Source organism: Furipterus horrens, unplaced genomic scaffold (assembly GCF_987537825.1).
Source record: "Furipterus horrens unplaced genomic scaffold, mFurHor1.1.pri manual_scaffold_1, whole genome shotgun sequence".
Classification (NCBI taxonomy): domain Eukaryota; kingdom Metazoa; phylum Chordata; class Mammalia; order Chiroptera; family Furipteridae; genus Furipterus; species Furipterus horrens.
Window position 1 is genome coordinate 81,105,985 of NW_028327171.1, and position 17,975 is coordinate 81,123,959.

The window sequence follows — 17,975 nt, forward strand, 5'->3', positions numbered from 1 at the left end:
TTAACACTCTAATCCATAAAGTCCTTTAAATGAAACGGTATGATTTGTAGTTAGTAATGATAAATGTTCTGTAGAAACCATTGCTGTGAAAACTAGGATGAAAATTTATGAAGATTTAGAATTAGGAAAAGAAATTATGATGGTTCTCTGCATCTACAAAAAAGAAAAAGAGAAAACAAGTAGCAAAGTTTTATATTCAAACGAAAAGGCAGGAAGAAAACAACACTTTACAAAAGGGTGTTTTTTTTTTAAATTTGTTATTGTTGACAATATTATAGATATTCCCCATCCAAATCTCTTACTTAGTGACCTCCAGGAAAAAATTAACATCTCTTGAGACTTCGTTCTCCCATCTTCTCATCTGTAAATGAGTATTGAAAAAATATATAGGATAATGTGGATATTACTTGAGAAAAAAATATAAGAAGTCCTTCCTGTATTGATTATGAATTATTATCATTAAGTTACCAATCTGCTTTGGAAATAGTGATTTATTTCAAATATATAAATGTGCTAGATTAGTAACATTAAGCTTTTGAGCTCTCCAAAGTGATAATGGTATTACATACTCCTGGATTATTTTTAATAGTATATACCCAAAGTAAAAACTTTAATATGATAATTAGATAAGCTCATAGTTTTTCATGTTTATTATTATATCTTTAGATTTTTTCTCTACTATTTACACTTTTTGTTACAATGAACAAACCCAGGTGCCATCAAACATCATTTTGCATATTTGTGTGCATTTTTGTATATTTTTCTATTGGTATCTGTGTACAAGGTCTGTCCAGAAAGTATCCAGCCACGTACTATAAACAATGGAGACATTTCTAAAGAAGATACAAGATACAAGAAACATTGTACATAGGACAATGAAACCTCTGTCTCCTTAAAAGTAGGCACCTTAAGACCTCACACAGTTCTCCCAGCATCATTAGCAACTGTAGCATGATGTTCCTTCTGCTCTAGTAGCAAAAGCCATGGAACAAATTTGCCATGAAACTTTTCATGCCAAGATCTTGTGTCAAAATCTTGGACATGGTAGTTTTGGGAATTGCCAGATTAGCTTCTAGTTCTTACACTGTCAGTCATTGATTTGTGTTGATTGCATTGCAGCTCGTATACATTCAACACTCTTAGGTGTTCAGCTTGTTGCAGGCCTTTCAGGATGTGGATCACTTTCAACAGATTCTTGACCATCTTTGAAGTGTATCTGCCATGCTTTTATTTGTGCTACACTCATTGCATCATCCCTGAGAGCCTTCTGAATCATTTGAATAGTTTCTGTGGAGGAATGTTGAAGCTTAATGCAAAATTTGATGCAGATTCATTGCTCTACTCACTCAATCATTTTAAATGTGACAGCCACATAGTACACATGTTCACCTAATGGCATCTACTGCCCCCACTGACTAGTACAGTTAAGTTATCATTGTTCATGCATGTGCATTTTAGTCCACTCTCCTTGGCTGTCAGGTTACATTAATATCATGCAAATAATTCTTCTTGTATTAAAAATAGCTGGACTTTTCCTGGATAGACCATAATGTGTACATGCATGTACATATATGATATATGTTTATATGTAACCCTTACTGTACTGTTTCTTACTTTCAGGCTTGTTTGCATTATGCATTGATATGAAATAGGTGAAACTATAAAGAAAGATATTTTTTAAGTTCTAGGCCCTTATATCTGCTATTATTTTGTGATGGAAGCTAGCACCCATTTGGAAACTATTAGATAAATATATTAATTTATTAGGAGTAGAAAATGGTGTAGGCTAATTTGATCAGTCCTTCTTCATTTGTTAACTGAAATATTTCAATAGCAGATATGTCCCTCCATTAACTATTCCCTTATGTAGAAGTAGTTCATATAGGAAAAGCAAAATACTTTTAAAAATTCTTTTCAGATTATTTACCAGTTTTTAAAACATTGGCTTCTTGGTAAGCTGCAAAAGTTACCAGTTGGTATATTTGATCATTATAAATGTATGGATTTAAGTATATTTAAATATTTCAATCCCTCACAGTCATTAAACTTGTGCATGATCAAATTACTTTTGGCCAGTTGAAGCCTATGCAAGTTGATTCCCCAGTCCATTTTACATGATCCAAGTGGTCAATAATATCTTCCCCGTTTTCTGGTATAAGGACTATGAAACACCTCCAATTAAGTAATCTTATGAAATACAAAAATAAATGGAACCTGAATCAGATCAAGCCTCTAAATATATTTATTAATTTAAATTAAATAAAAGGAATGGAGAAGCGTTTTTCAATCATAGCTCATGGTTAGGAAAAAATATAAGCATTCCTTGTATAACACAGAAATTTCTACTTATCATAGAGAAATGAAACCATGTGTCCCTATAAGATTCTGTAAATCACATGTTGCAGTGCTATTTACAATGTCCCAATTAAAAATAGCCCACATGTCCATCAACTAGGGAATTCTATACAGTAGAACACTTTTCAGCAAGAAAAAGGAGCTTACTATTGATTCATACAACATAGATGAATCTCTAATATATTACACTAATGTGAAAGAAAACAAGCTCAAAATGCTATATGCTATATGATTTCATTCATTTGACATTTTGGGAAAGGCAGACCATTGAGACAGAAATTAGATGCGTGGTTGCCATGGGCTGAGTGGGGAAGGAATTTACTATAAAGGATCACAAGGGAAATTTTGAAAGTGATGGAAATATTCTATAGATTTATTGTAAAGTTGGTTACATGGATGTAGGGATTTGTCACAATTCATGGAAAAATGTATATTTAAAATGGGTGAGTTTTCATTTAAAATGGGTGAGTTTTAAGCACATCATGCCTCAATAAATCTAAGAAAAAGATATCAGAATCTATTGATTAAAGAACCCTTAAAAAGGAATGTGCACTCACTGTAATGTATAGTACTTATTAGATATTGATTTTCTGTTAAATGAAATTGAGACAATAGAAATATTAAACACTGACTAGACATTTGATGACATTAAGGAATTACTATTTATAGTAATGGATTAAATTTTGATAGTTATAGTAAAAGAAAGATTTATGGTAGAAATAGATACTGAAATTTTTAGAGATGAAATGATATGATTATTGGAATTTTCTCCAGAGAAATATTACTGTGGGAGAATAAAAGTAACATGAAATAAGATTGGCCATAAATTGGTAATTATTGAAGTTGAGTGTTGACTACATGTGGGTCCAATGTAATATTTTCTCTAGATGTTAAAATACATTTGAGAATTTGCCGCCAAAAAAATTAAGAAATTATAGCTCAGTTATAAATGTTCAATGAGTAGATTTTAACAGTACTGAAATAATATTCTGCAATGATTGTGTTTATTCCAGACATTTAAACATGGTTTTATATTTAAAAATCAATCAAATGTTTAACAGTATTCAAATAAGAAAAATCATAGATTCTTTACAATACACACTAAGCAGCAGATGCCAACTAACATACTCCTAATGGCATTTTTTAAACTGCAAATAAAAACCCACACTTAACTAGATAAAGACTAGAAAAAGTCATAATAAGCTAACAAAGCATTGTTTCTCAAAGTGTGATCTGTGTCCTACTGTGTCTGGGGGAATTGGAAGTAGTAGGAAGTTTAAAATAAAGATCTGTTGAATAATGGGCTCTAAGCATTTACCTGCTAAACACTACAAATATCCTCTCAAATGGATCTGTATTGCTTTCCACTCTCATTTCTGTCCTTCTACTTCTCCCCAAAGAATTCCCACTTCTGGTGCCCAGTCCAGCAGTTGAAAACTGAGTTACAGTTTGATTACTCTACAGAAAGTATTCTAAAAGAAAAATATTTGGTTCTTGTCACATCTAATGAAGACCCCCTCAGCTTAAATAGCATCTCCTTTGTGAAATCCTCCCAGACAGGCCTGGCCAACCTTAGCCTAATTTTAACAGAATATGTTCTAATTACTTGTTTATATGCCTGCTTTTTCCACCAGATTATGAGTTACTTTTGGTCAGGAAAATGATGCATGGTTTTTATTTTTGTTTTTGCCTCCTTTAGTAGTAATTATACTACTTGGCATGTACAATTACAATGTAATCTATGTTTTAAACATTCCAGATGTATTCATAATGACTTGTTTTTATACTTTGCCAATAATATATAAGTACATTTAATAATACAGAAAGAAAATAGAGAAGCCTGCTTTGATACAGTTTTTCTTTGTGTTATAAAAATACCATGTATGAAAAAGGGGGCAGGAAGCAAAGGTAATTATTTTATCAATTTTAAAAGACAACTATTAAAAATGACTCTGTTATTCAATTATGTTTCATTTAGTATTGTTAAACAAAATTATATATTTTAAAATTAACTTATAACCACCTTAATGCATTTTATCATTACTTATCATATACCGGGGTGGGCAAAAATAGATTTACAGATTTTCATGTGGAAAAAGACATGCAGGTTATGATTATTTCAATAGCTTTATTAAATCAAAAGAACGTGACAATACATGTTCTTGTGGTTTATTTGCTATACTCAAACAAGTATAGCAAGTAAACTTACTGTAAACCTACTTTTGCCCACCCCGGTATACACAAATAATTTAAAGTAATTAATGAAATTTATTAAAGCTAATGCAATGAATAATAGTAAGGATAGTTGACATTAAACTGATATATTTTTCATCAACTGAGATATTCATGCAAGTTTTTTATGTAATTCCAGTTGTGTTGCTTGATACAACAACTGTGCTGGGAGAGCTAGGATGGAAAACATATCCATTAAATGGGGTAAGTTTGAATATCTTTTTAAAATTGTCATCCTTGTTAGGTGTTTAGGATTTGTTACAATATGAAGCAATGGTGGATTTTTGCTCTCTGTGGTATAGATTTTAGCGTATAATTTAAATCCCATAGAAAAGATTAAATTACAATTAGAAGTGGTAATCAGTGAAATAATATATAAAACATCTTTGCTTTCTTCTAAATTAGTACCAGTTCTTTAATATAATGTTTATACAGAGTAATATTAGAATATCTTATATAAATATTTTCTTTAGAAATAAATTTCTATGGATATGTTTAAGATACATTTCTGTATATGTTATTAAATTTGTAACCTCAATGAGTATTTATGTATAAACAAGTTTTAGGTTATCATAAATGGAGTTCATAGATATTAATAATTTGGTCTTTATTGGAACCTATGCGTCTACTAAGGCAATATGTGTTTTATGAAGTTGGCAAAAAGATACATTATGATTAGTATTTTTTTTTATTCTGGGACTAGTTGCTTTTGAAAGGCTTATAAGTATTTATAATTTATAAAGTATGGTTTTTCAGGTACTGACATTATTTTAGCTATGATTATATATACTTGACTTTTTATGTTTCAATATATTTTGCATTATTTTCACATTGTAATATGTTTCTACTTTTTTATTTCAAGATAAAATAAAAGAGTGGTTTATGAAGCTTTTTACTTTGGTTTTTTATCTGTTTAAACAGCATATTGAATAATGGAGATAGTCAGCTTTTTTTAGATATTGTTGGGTTATCTTTTTTCCTTTTCTTAAAAATGATATTTTGCTCATTTATCACATTTTTGATAATTTTATATTGCTTCTTCCATTACATCTACAAATTGAAATCTGAAGGGAGAAGTTGACCCAACAAGTTTTATTTTTTAAGAACCATTTCAACATAGATATTATAGCTTACCACACACCTAGGCTATATGGTGTAGCCTATTTGACCCTAGCTACAAACCTGTTCACCATATTACTGTACTTAATGCTGTAGGCAGTTGTAACATAATGGTAAGTAGTATTTGCATATCTAAATATATCTAACATAGAAAAGATACAGTAAAATGTGATATAAAAGGTAAAAAATGGTAATACCTGTATAGGGCACTTACCATGAAATGAGCTTCTGGAAGGGCCAGTGATGAGAGGTGAGTGACTGTGAAGACCTACACTACTGTAAATTTTATAAACACTGCTCCACAAGCCCTCACTCAGCTACCTTCCAACAGGGTCAGAAATCCGGTCAGTAATGCTCTGTGAACGGGGATGTGGGCTGAATTGATTAGAAATATCAAGGAGACACTGGCTGAGTGAGGTGTAGATCGCTGTAGTTAATTCCATCCATGAGGGAGTGAGAGGTGGTCTGAGGATCAGTAGGAATAAGAAATCAAGATGGAGAGATAAAGGAACATAGGAGATCGCCATGGCAATGCAGTTTTGGCTATTGCATGTTGGAGCAGTGGTCAAATTAGGACACTTTGTGGTATTCATAAAAAAAGAGGTTTAGATTAAAACATTTAAAAAAAAGAATTTTACATGAAGTATAGAAATGACTCAATATTTTGGCTTTATAAATTTAGTTTTGTTTACATTGACTCTGTCTGGCACAAAAGGCTCTCTTTGGCATTGTATTGAAAGAAAAAAAAATTGTCTGTGCTTCACATCATTACAACCTAAAAATATTTCCAAAGTATAGGGACAGGCTGGCTGGCTCTGTACTACCAAAGAAAGCTCTTACATAATTGTCAGTGGCATTTAATACTTGTTAAAGTAGCTCCTACAGACCTGTGTCCTTGTATAGGATCTTAGGTCCTCAACTAAGAAATTACAGCAATGTACTCTGGCTGGTTTAGCTCAGTGGATTGAGCGTCGGCCTGCGAGCTAAGTGTCGCTGGTTCGATCTTCCAGTCAGGGTACATCAGAGAAGGAAAACTCTGACTCCAAAAAACCTCCGCTGCCTTGCGGCATACCTCTTCAGGGGAAAGGCTAAGGGAGTAAACCCCGACAGAAAATCCGGAGCCGGAGTCCCTAAGGCGGTTTGACGTTGTAGTCAACACCGGCAACTCCTGCGGCGCACCTGAACCCAAGCTGTATCGACTCCGTCTTTCCCTTGGACCCTTCAGCTGCGAAGAGAGGGGGGGTCTGCTGCATGGGCAACAGCAGACCCTCCATATTACCCTGCCCAGGCTCTGTAGCTTCAGCGTCATCGCAAGATGTCGATTCAACACGGGAGGAGACAGATACCATGTCACTCCCGAGTCGGACTGCACAGCCATTCTTGGCGGTGCAGATAGACTCTGAAGAAGCTACACCATCGTCTCTCGAGACGGACGGCTGCCGACGACGACTCCGAAGACTATAAAGCTAGGTCTGGGAGGGCTGTAGCGCCCTCTGAGTATGTAGCACTTGGAGAAGTGGACTCCTCTGCTCAAACAGGCTAGTGGCTGACTGATTGGGATGTCATCTGTGTACTCAAATTTGGGATGCTGTGAGTGAAAGGGAATCTGTTGTCAGGCCCCACAGGTACTGCTCTCATCAGAGAAAAGAAAATCTCCTGAACCATGTATCCTTCCATTTCTTGCAGAAAATTCAGCTCTGTTATAATCTTATGCGACTACTGTGGTATATATGTGGTCCATTGTTGACCAAAATGTCATTATGTGGCATATGACTATACTGATATACTGAGAACTCAGTGAAATTGAATAATTATGTTTGTATAGAGGTTGAAGCTTGGTTATATAAATGAATACATCAAACAATTTGGGTCATAATTCTTAGCACTGTGCTCTTACTGCCCAGTGTCAAGAATTATATATCTACATAATACAAAACTCTTAAGAAATTTATTCTATAAGTATCCCTTTCATTCTTTATTTGTCAACATACTACATTAAGAATATTTATGATGATCTAGCAGAGTAGCTAAGAGCTCCGTGATCAATGAAAGAATGCTGCATGAATAAAAATTTTTGCATAGCACTACAGATGTTGTAAATGCATACTGAAGAAGTGTTTTCACAAACATTAAGTGCAGGCATATGCCCTAGATTTTTTATTTGCTATGAATAACAAATACCTGGTTAATACTTAATCTTACTCTGCAAAAAAAAAAAGGGACCTATTTTAATTTTGAAAATCTGGGAAAGAGATAGCTAGTTTTTAAGAAGTTATGTCACTCTAATGGTAATGAGAAAAAAAACACAAAAGATAGTACTTATGCAGCAACTTTGTACAAAGGAAGAAATTGAAAATTATATATCTCCTGAGTTTATTCTTATAATCTGAAAATGTATGAAATAAACTTACATAAATCTTCTTGAAACATTAACTTTCATGTTTACTTCTTTCCTTTTAATATTTTCATTTATTCTATTTATTTTTAGCCAATATATAACATTGTAGATGAAAGAGAAAAATACAGTTACAATAAGAGGGCCTATAGTTAAATGTTATATTAAAAACCCTTAATCTCATTACAGAACAGCCCCATTTAATGCCACATAGCAGTGGATATGTTATATTGGGGCATCTTGTCTAAATAGTAACTCTGACTATTAATAATTTACTAACCAGAAAAATAAAAGAGCTTATAATAAAAAGAAGGATTTCATAATTAAAAAGTTATATTGTTTTCTTTGCGCTTTAGTAATTATATTTGATACTTCTGAAAATATAACAGCAGCGTGGCTTTTTAATTTTGATACTATAATTAAAAAAGATAAGTGACCTGCTTGGCTTAGCCTCACACTAGTTATTAAAGGTATTTATACCTGAATAAAACCTGACTCTTAAAATGTAGCATTTCATAATAATAATTCCATAAGATATTTTATTTATACCTAAAATTATGTGTAGTTAATGTTGATGGAAAGAACATGATTTTTAAGTACTCCATCAACTCATCTGAAAGATTTATACCATTTATTTTTATTTATAGCAATATTTTTAGCAAGGAAATGAAAGATTTACTTATCTCAGATATTCTTTTCACTCTCCTCTTTTGCCAACTAAGAAGTGGCTAAATCTTAAAGCTCATTTTTAATATATACATGGTAAATCAGATCTTTGCTACAGAGTCATAGAGGACATAGATATAGGCAGATCAATATTCAAAATCCAGCTTTCTTTTCAAGAGGGAAGTATGCTTTAATAAAAAGTTAAGAGAAAAGTGAATGTTAGTAGAAAAAGTAGTGCTACTGGATATTAATTGCATATTTTATTAATCATGACAATTAGAGTTTGGAAAACTTTATATTTCTCAGGTGCCAGATATTGTTTCTAAATAGCATATTTTATGTATATTTTCCATGCTGTGACTTATATGCTCATTATGGTTTGTATAATGCAAAACAATAGAAGATGTGTGATTTTATGTTAAACATTGTGAATTGGAATTAGGAAATTTACCTTGAGGTATTTAGGAAAATAAGTATACAGGTCATTCATGTCTAAATAAAAGCCACAAGTATACTTTGTGTACTTAATTACTAATTATTTACTTATTTGTTTATTTTTATTATTGTTTTTCAATTACAGTTGTCCCATTTTTCCCCCATTGCACCCCTTACCCAGCCCACCCCTTCTAATTATTTAATTAAGCATGACAGCTTTAAATGTTATACTAATTACTAAGTTAATGATTTTTACAATAAAAACTAATAATTTTATAATAAAAGAGTCCTGTAAGTTAACTGAGTAGGAAGATATTTTATTCCCTAAATTAGAGCCCATCATTTTCCAATATTATTGTTCCAAAGTTGGAAAATCAAAGTAGGTTGTATTTATGATAGACAATGGACTATTAATTTCTATTATTGTATTATAATTTATGTATTTCATATTGTAACTACACCCTGACTCATTCACCTCCCTCTTTCTTGCTTAAACATTGAGCCCTTAGGACAATAAGGTTCTAGTCAACATCCAGGAGTCTCAGGAAAAAGATCCTGGATCTATTGACTATTGAGACAGTTTTCAATCAAACTAAACATAATATCATGGCCTCACTTGTGTTTTAGCTCTGGACCCAGGAAAGCAGAATGATCCCACAGCACAAATCCTTTCAAAATTGGATAGAACAACTCCATGGCTGACATCAGGACTAAGTGCAATGATCAATTACAGACCCCCTCAGTACCAACCAATCAGTAGAGACCACAATCCTAACTCTATTAATCACTATGATTAATGACTTTTTCCCTGTATAATCCATCCGCTGGAAGTCATCAGGGAGCCAGGTCTTGAGCATATGCTACCTGTGATTCCCGGCATGGTGCCATCTCCTTAATTCTTACTTTCTTGGCTGCCAACTCCTGTTTGTGTCTTATTGGGCTTTGATGCAAAAGAACCCCTTCAGTCTGGTAACAATATAGTAAAACTAATTTATCCTAGTTGCAGACTCTGGTATTGCATTTACATTTTATAATACATTGAACTTATTCGAAACTATATGTATGTGTTGGAATTCAGAAAATAAAAACTTTAGTAATAATTTCTTTTAAAATGGATTGCTTTATTTTCATAACTGATATCTAAATACTTTTTCTTCAGGGAAGCTTTACAAACTATGTGGTAGTTTTCTAAATATCCATTATGTTAATTTTAATCATATTGTTTCACATTTCAAAGAAACAGCTTTTCAGTTTTGGAAGTTTCTGTTGTTATATTCTGAAACTCAGATTCTTTCCCCAATCATGCCACTTGTTAATGAATCCAGCAAAGTCATTCTTTTTTTCTGTTATATGTATTGTTTTTCATTCCTAGCATTTTTTTGGATTCTTTCTTAGGATTTCTATGTCTCTGCTTACATTGTCCATCTGTTCTTACACGTTGTCTAATTTTATCCATTAAAGTTGTTAGCATATTAATCATAGGGTTTTTTATTATTTATTTATTTAATTTGAACACTATTGCAGGTGTTCCCTATTCCCCCCTCTTGCACCCTTCCACTCAGTCCCTGCCCCCACCCACCCATCCCAGCCTTCACCATATTGTTTTCTGTGACCATGGACTATGCATATATGTTCTTTGGCTAATCTCTTCTAGTTCCTCCCATGGCCCCCTCTGAGATCTGATAGTGTGTGCCATGTATCCTTGCCTCTGATGCTATTTTGTTTACCAGTTTATCTTGTTCATTAGATTTCATATATAAGTGAGATTATATGGTATTTGTTCTATCTGTTAATTCCAACCTCCTTGCCATATCTGACTCTGATTGTGATGCTTCTTCAGTCTTTTCAGTGTTTTTTTTTTATTCTTGTTGTTTTATTTTGTTTTTTGTCTTTTACTATACCTTGTAATTTTTAATAGTAAGGTGGAGATAATTTCTGGGTAAAGAAACTATGATAAATAGGCCTTTAGTAATGTAGTGGTAATGTGTGAGGGGAAGGCAAGTATTCTGTTGTTCTGTGATTAAGTCTCAGTCTTTTGGTCAGCCTGTGCTCCTGGACCGTGAACTTCACCAATGCTTCTCAGTTTTCTTTTCTCCCATTAGGTGGGACAGGATAGCCAGCAGGAGCTGAAGTTGGGTATTTCCCTTTTACTATATGGAAGGCTAGTGTCCTGGGTCTTTTCCTTTCTCTCAAATAGATAAATTAGGCTCTGCTAAAACAACCCTAGCAGATTAGGCTCTGATAAAATAGTTTCTCCTGAAGGCAGGCCTTTTTAAAAACAAAATTCTCTGACATTTCTCAAAATGCGCTTGTTTTTGTTTTTGTGTTTTTGTTTTTTTACACTTTCAACTGCCCTAGACATTATATCATTGGCTAAAACATGGCTTAAAGTTTCATAAATTAAGATTTTACTCAATTTTTCTTACTCTCCTGCTTTTATGCAATCAACTCTCTGAATTTCTTACTTTCTCTTTGTTTCAATCACCATCAATAGCAGTTGGCTCTATTTTCAAGTTCATTTGATGTAAAACTTAATTAAGCTTTTATGCTTTGTTTTACATGACATTATTGCTATTATTCTTTACAAATCAATAAAGGAAGACTTCAGAGATTTCCTGTGGTATGCAGGTCGAGTAGTAGACCATGGCACTCCTGGGAGCTCTTAGAAATTTTGTTCCAAATATATATCTTTACAGGAGACCTAATGTAAATTTCCATCTCAGAATATTCAAGTTATGAATGTGTCATGGGTCTATAATAAGAACTGTGCTTAAGCATTTTATATGATTTTTCATTTAATCCTAATAATACCTATTTGATGTTAATATTATTAGCACCATTTTGTAGATGAAAAAATGAAACCAGATAGAAGTTACATAACCTGTCCAAGTTTGTGGTGACATTATCTAAAAGAGCTGGAATTAAAATCAGGGTCATCTCAAACCCAAACCAGGATTTTTAGCCATTCAGTGCACCTATAAACCATGGCTTGATTTTCAACATTGTTATTGATATGGTGAAAGTATAAAATAGGCTGTAAAGTTGTTCAAATGCAGTCTTAATGACACAGATTTTTGTGTAAGAAATATGTAGTTATTGAAAAGTGCTGAAAACGTTAATACATCCTTGAAGACCAACAGGTATCTCACACTAAGAATGGTTAATTATCAGGCATTGTTGTTTAGTCAGTGGCATAAGAATATTTGGTTCATGTTTGGACTGTTTTGATATTTTTTCTCTTAGAAAATAAATATTCCTTTACTGCATTTCTTCTGAATTTAATTCTTTTTGCCTCATTTTTAATAACTATGTCTTTATACATGTCTGTTTTGGACTATAAGCTAATTAAGTTTATGGAGTAGTCGAATCCAAAAAAAATACCCTTATATGAATAAGTGTATTAGAAATGTTAGAGCACTACTTATTCTGTGACCAAAGAGAGCTTCAGCTACCTCCTGCAAGGAAAGCCAAACTTGTGAGAAAGGTGCTGGTGAGAAGGAAAATGTTTTATTCAAGTCCTAGCCACTGAGAAAATGGGGGTACACTTATCCCAAAATCCATCTTAACATCTCAGGGCAGGCAGGGGATTTTATCATGAAGGAGAGAGAAAGCTGAACAAAGAAATTAGTTGGAGGGGACTGTTGACAAGCAGGACATCTTCCCATGGGCCTTAATATAGATCTTTATGGTCAGCATCCTTGAATTGGACATCTGGTTTCTTATCAGCTGAAGTCCTGGGGTCTTCAGGTCAGGGTGCTTCCTAGGTTCCCACAGAAATGGAAACTGCTGAACTGTAAAGTATACTAAAAAAACAAACAAAAAACAAACAAACAAACAAACTAAAAAAAAACTTAACATGCAAGCCCTAGTTTCAAGAGAAATATCAGGTTAGAGTAACAATCTGGGTTTCACATTTAGTCAGAGCAGTGTAAAGTTTTTATTGCTTTGTTGAGAGAGATCTGCTATGTTTAGTGTCACAGTGCCCTACTTCCTCAACCACACCTTATTAGGGCAGAGGTGGACACCCAATCAAAAGACATCCAGTTCATTGCCTTAACAGCTCTCTGTCACCTTTTATGTATGATTTTCATAAATGACTAATGCCATCAGATTCCTCTTTAGGAATTCAGAATTCCTAAGTTAAGATCCAAGGGAAAGTAGCTATCAAAAACCTTTGTCAATAAGATATACTGAAAGATACACGGAAAGGAACTAGAGCAGAGAGGCTGTGGAAAAACAGTCATATGCAAGTAAACGTTCTAACAGAGCAAGAATAAAAAACAAAAACAAACAAACAAACAAAAAAAGACAGTTAAAGGACAACCAGTTGTTAGCATGAAGAAAACAAGCTCATGCAGGGAAAAATCTATGAGAAAAGGAAAGATTGGGCAGTTGTCTTATGTCTAGAGCTTGCCATGTTGCTGCTGAATTTCCAGATCCAGTACTTAGGTATTTTAAAAATGAATTCACTTACTCAAGCTGCCAGATTGTAAGCATTGTCACTGTTCTCGTCATCATCATCACCATAATAATGATGCAGTTTGTAAACCTGACGATGATGATGGCAGATTATAAACCTCCCAATAATGAATATGATGATGATGATAAAAATAACAGAAGTTAGTGAAACACTGGTACTGCTTTGAGACCCACAAGGAAATATGAAAAGTCATAGAAGATACTAATTTTATTAAGGAGAATATAGGAACATGGATTATACAGAGTAAGAGGCTTTCTTTTAATCAACACACACATCTGTAAATGTTCCTTCACCTGAATGCAGGCAAGTGGGAAAACAGGTAAATGAATATGCATAGTTTATTATCATCCATGAAATTTTAAATATTTAATAATTTAATACCTGAGCAACTTTGATTGGTGGCAATTATATATATATTTTTTATTTTGGTTTTTCAATTACAGTTGTCCCCTTTTCCCCTAATTTCTCTCCCCCACCCAACCCACCCCCTCTCCCGCAATCATATCCCTCCCCGTTGTCCATGTCCATGAGTCTTTTATACAGGTTCTTTGACTAATACCTTCCCTTACTTATCCCCCTTCTCTCCCTCTCCCCTCTCCCCTATTGACTGCTATTCTGCTCTTTGTTCTATTTAGATCCTTTGTTTGTGTTGTTCTTTAGTTTCCTGTATTAGGTGATATCATATGGTATTTTTCTTTCTTTGCCTGGCTTATTTCACTAAGCATAATTCTCTCTAGTTCCATCCATGTTGTTGCAAATGGCAGGAGTTCCTTCTTTCTTTCTGCTACATAGTATTCCATTGTGTAAATGTACCACAGTTTTTTGATCCACTCATCTACAGATGGGCACTTAGGTTGTTTCCAGCACTTAGCTATTGTAAACAGTGCTGCAATGAACATAGGGGTGCATAAGTTCTTTTGAATTGGTGTTTCAAGATTCTTCGGGTATAATCCTAGTAGTGGAGTCGCTGGTTCGAAAGGCAGTTCCATTTTTAATCTTTTGAGGTAATTCCATACTGTTTTCCATAGTGGCTGCACCAGTCTGCATTCCCACCAACAGTGCAGTAGGGTTCCCATTTCTCCACATCCTCGCCAGCACCTGTTGCTTGTTGATTTGTTGATGATGGCCATTCTGACTGGTGTAAAATAGTATCTCATAGTGGTTTTTATTTGCATCTCCCTGATGGCTAATGATGTTGAGCATTTTTTCATGTGTCTATGGACCTTCTGTATGTCCTCTTCGGAGAAGTGTTTGTTCAGGTCCCTTGCCCATTTTTTAATTGGGTTGTTTGTTTTCTTGATGTTGAGTCGTATCAGCTCTTTATATATTTTGGAAATCAGTCCCCTGTCTGTGATGTCATTGGCAAATATGTTTTCCCATATGGTTGGTTTCCTTTTCATCTTGCTGATGTTTTCTTTTGCTGAGCAGAAACTCTTCAGTTTGATGTAATCCCATTTATTTATTTTTTCCTTTATTTCTCTTCCTTTAGGAGATGTATCCGTGAAGAGATTGTTATGTGAGATATCTGATATTTTCTTGCCTATGTTTTCCTCTAGGACTTTTATGGTGTCACGGCTTACATTTAAGTCTTTGATCCATCTTGAGTTTATTCTTGTGTGTGGTGTAAGTTGGTGGTCTAGTTTCATTTTTTTGCAGGTCCCTATCCAGTTCTCCCAGCACCATTTGTTAAAGAGGCTCTTCTCACTCCATTTTATGTTCCTTCCTCCTTTATCAAAGATTAGTTGACCATAGAGGCCTGGGTTTATTTCTTGACTCTCTATTCTGTTCCACTGATCTATATGTCTGTTCTTATGCCAGTACCAGACTGTTTTGATTACAGTGGCTTTGTAGTATTGTTTGATGTCTGGTATTGTGATTCCTCCTGCTGTGATCTTCTGTCTCAAGATTGCTTTTGCTATTCGGGGTCTTATTTGGTTCCATATGAATTTATGGAGTATTTGTTCTAGGTCTTTTTGCTATACCTTAAGAAACCTGCATTATTTGGGAAAGCCCAGTTGGCTGTTGTGATTGGTTATTCTTAACCCTGCGGCACTTACAGGAATTGGCTTCAGCTTAGCTTTCATTTTGCTTAGGCAGAAGTATTAGCACCATCTCAGTCTAAAGGCCTCTTTCATTACTTTAACAATTCTCCCCTTTTTGTCATCTCATACATAGGACAGTGACCAAAATTTTGGCATTCGCATCATTCTCAGTCACCTTGATGGTTCAGCGATTCTTGTCTCATAGTGAAACTCATGAAACTTGGAGGTTTTAATACCAGCTTTGGAGGAGCCTTGTTTTTACTGTTCACTTCATGGCTCATTTTGTTTCTCTTTCTCCAAGCACAGTGAGACCGTTTGATACACTGCTGATATCTGCCAACGTGTTATTTAGACCACTAAGAGAACACAGGACACCTGAAGTGTTGAATATGGTCGGGGACACTGAGATAATTCCAGCAAGCAGGATGAATGGCCAGTACGCTCAGAGGACAGTGGCTCGCTCAGACCATCAGCCCTGAGCAGGGCAAGCACCTTCCTTTTATTGGATTTTGCAGATATGCTAATTAACAGGGAGGGTCCAGGAATGAGCTCACAGGCACATTCCAGGAATGATTACAATGTACTTGAAACTTCCAGTCAGGGCACATCAGAGAAGGAAAACTCTGACTCCAAAAAACCTCCGCTGCCTTGCGGCATACCTCTTCAGGGGAAAGGCTAAGGGAGTAAACCCCGACAGAAAATCCGGAGCCGGAGTCCCTAAGGCGGTTTGACATTGTAGTCAACACCGGCAACTCCTGCGGCGCACTTGAAGCCAAGCTGTATTGACTCCGTCTTTCCCTTGGACCCTTCAGCTGCGAAGAGGGGGGGGGGTCTGCTGCATGGGCAACAGCAGACCCTCCATATCACCCTGCCCAGGCTCTGTAGCTTCAGCTTCACTGGAGAGGACACTCCAGCGTCATCGCAAGATGTCGATTCAACACGGAAGGAGACACTGTCACTCCCGAGTCAGACTGCACAGCCATTCTCGGCGGTGCAGATAGACTCTTAAGAAGCTACACCATCATCTCTCGAGATGGACGGCTGCCGACGACGACTTGTTCTAGGTCTGTGAAATATGTCATTGGTATTTTAATAGGGATTGCATTGAATCTGTAAATTGCTTTGGGTAGTATGGCCATTTTGATGATGTTGATTCTTCCCATCCAAGAACATGGTATTTGCTTCCATTTATTTGTTTCTTCCTTAATTTCTTTCTTCAATGTTATGTAATCTTCAGAGTACAGGTCTTTTATCTCTTTGGTTAAATTTACTCGTAGGTACTTTATTTTTCTTGTTGCTATAGTAAATGGTATTTTCTTTTTTGTCTCTGTCTCTGCTATTTTATTGTTGGTGTACAGAAATGCCTTAGATTTCTGTATATTTATTTTGTACCCTGCGATTTTGCCAAATTCACTTATTATATCGAGTAGTCTTTTAGTGGAGTTTATAGGATTTTCTAGGTATACTATCGTGTCATCTGCATGTAATGAAAGTTTTACTTCCTCTTTCCCAATTTGGATGCCTTTTATTTCTTTTTCTTGTCTGATTGCTGTGGCTAGGACTTCCAACACTATGTTGAATAGGAGTGGAGAGAGTGGACAACCTTGTCTAGTTCCTGAGTTCACGGGGAATGTTTTCAGTTTTTGTCCATTGAGTATGATGTTGGCCTCAGGCTTCTCATATATAGCCTTAATTATGTTAAGATATGCTCCCTTTATTCCCATTTTGTTGAGTGTTTTCATCATAAATGGGTGTTGTACTTTATCAAATGCTTTTTCTGCATCTATTGAAATGATCATGTGATTTTTGTCTTTCATTCTGTTTAGGTGATGTATTATATTTATTGATTTGCGAATATTAAACCATCCTTGCATCCCTGGAATGAAGCCCACTTGATCATGATGTATGATCTTTTTGATGTATTGCTGGATCCTGTTTGCCAATATTTTATTGAGGATTTTAGCATCGATGTTCATCAGTGATATTGGCCTGTAGTTTTCTTTCTTTGTTGTGTCTTGACCTGGTTTGGGGATTAGGATAATACTGACTTCATAGAAAGAGTTTGGGATTTTCCCCTCTTCTTGGATTTTTTGGAACAGTTTGAGGAGGATAGGAGTTACTTCTTCCCTGAATGTTTTGTAGAATTCGCCTGTGAAGCCATCCGGTCCAGGGCTTTTGTGTGCCGGGAGATTTTGGATTACTGTTTCAATTTACTTTTTTGTTATTGGTTTGTTGAGACTTTCCACTTCTT

At 34.8% G+C, this 17,975-nt stretch overlaps 1 protein-coding gene across 1 annotated transcript in view; it reads left to right on the forward strand.

Moving 5' to 3' along the window:
• Positions 1–17,975, forward strand: part of LOC150021354 (ephrin type-A receptor 6) — a 917,557-nt gene that overhangs the window by 79,385 nt on the left and 820,197 nt on the right. Inside the window, exon 2 of the mRNA XM_090276016.1 lies at positions 4,727–4,791. Within this exon, the coding sequence (XP_090132142.1) occupies positions 4,727–4,791 (65 nt within the window). The remainder of the gene's footprint in view (positions 1–4,726; positions 4,792–17,975) is intronic.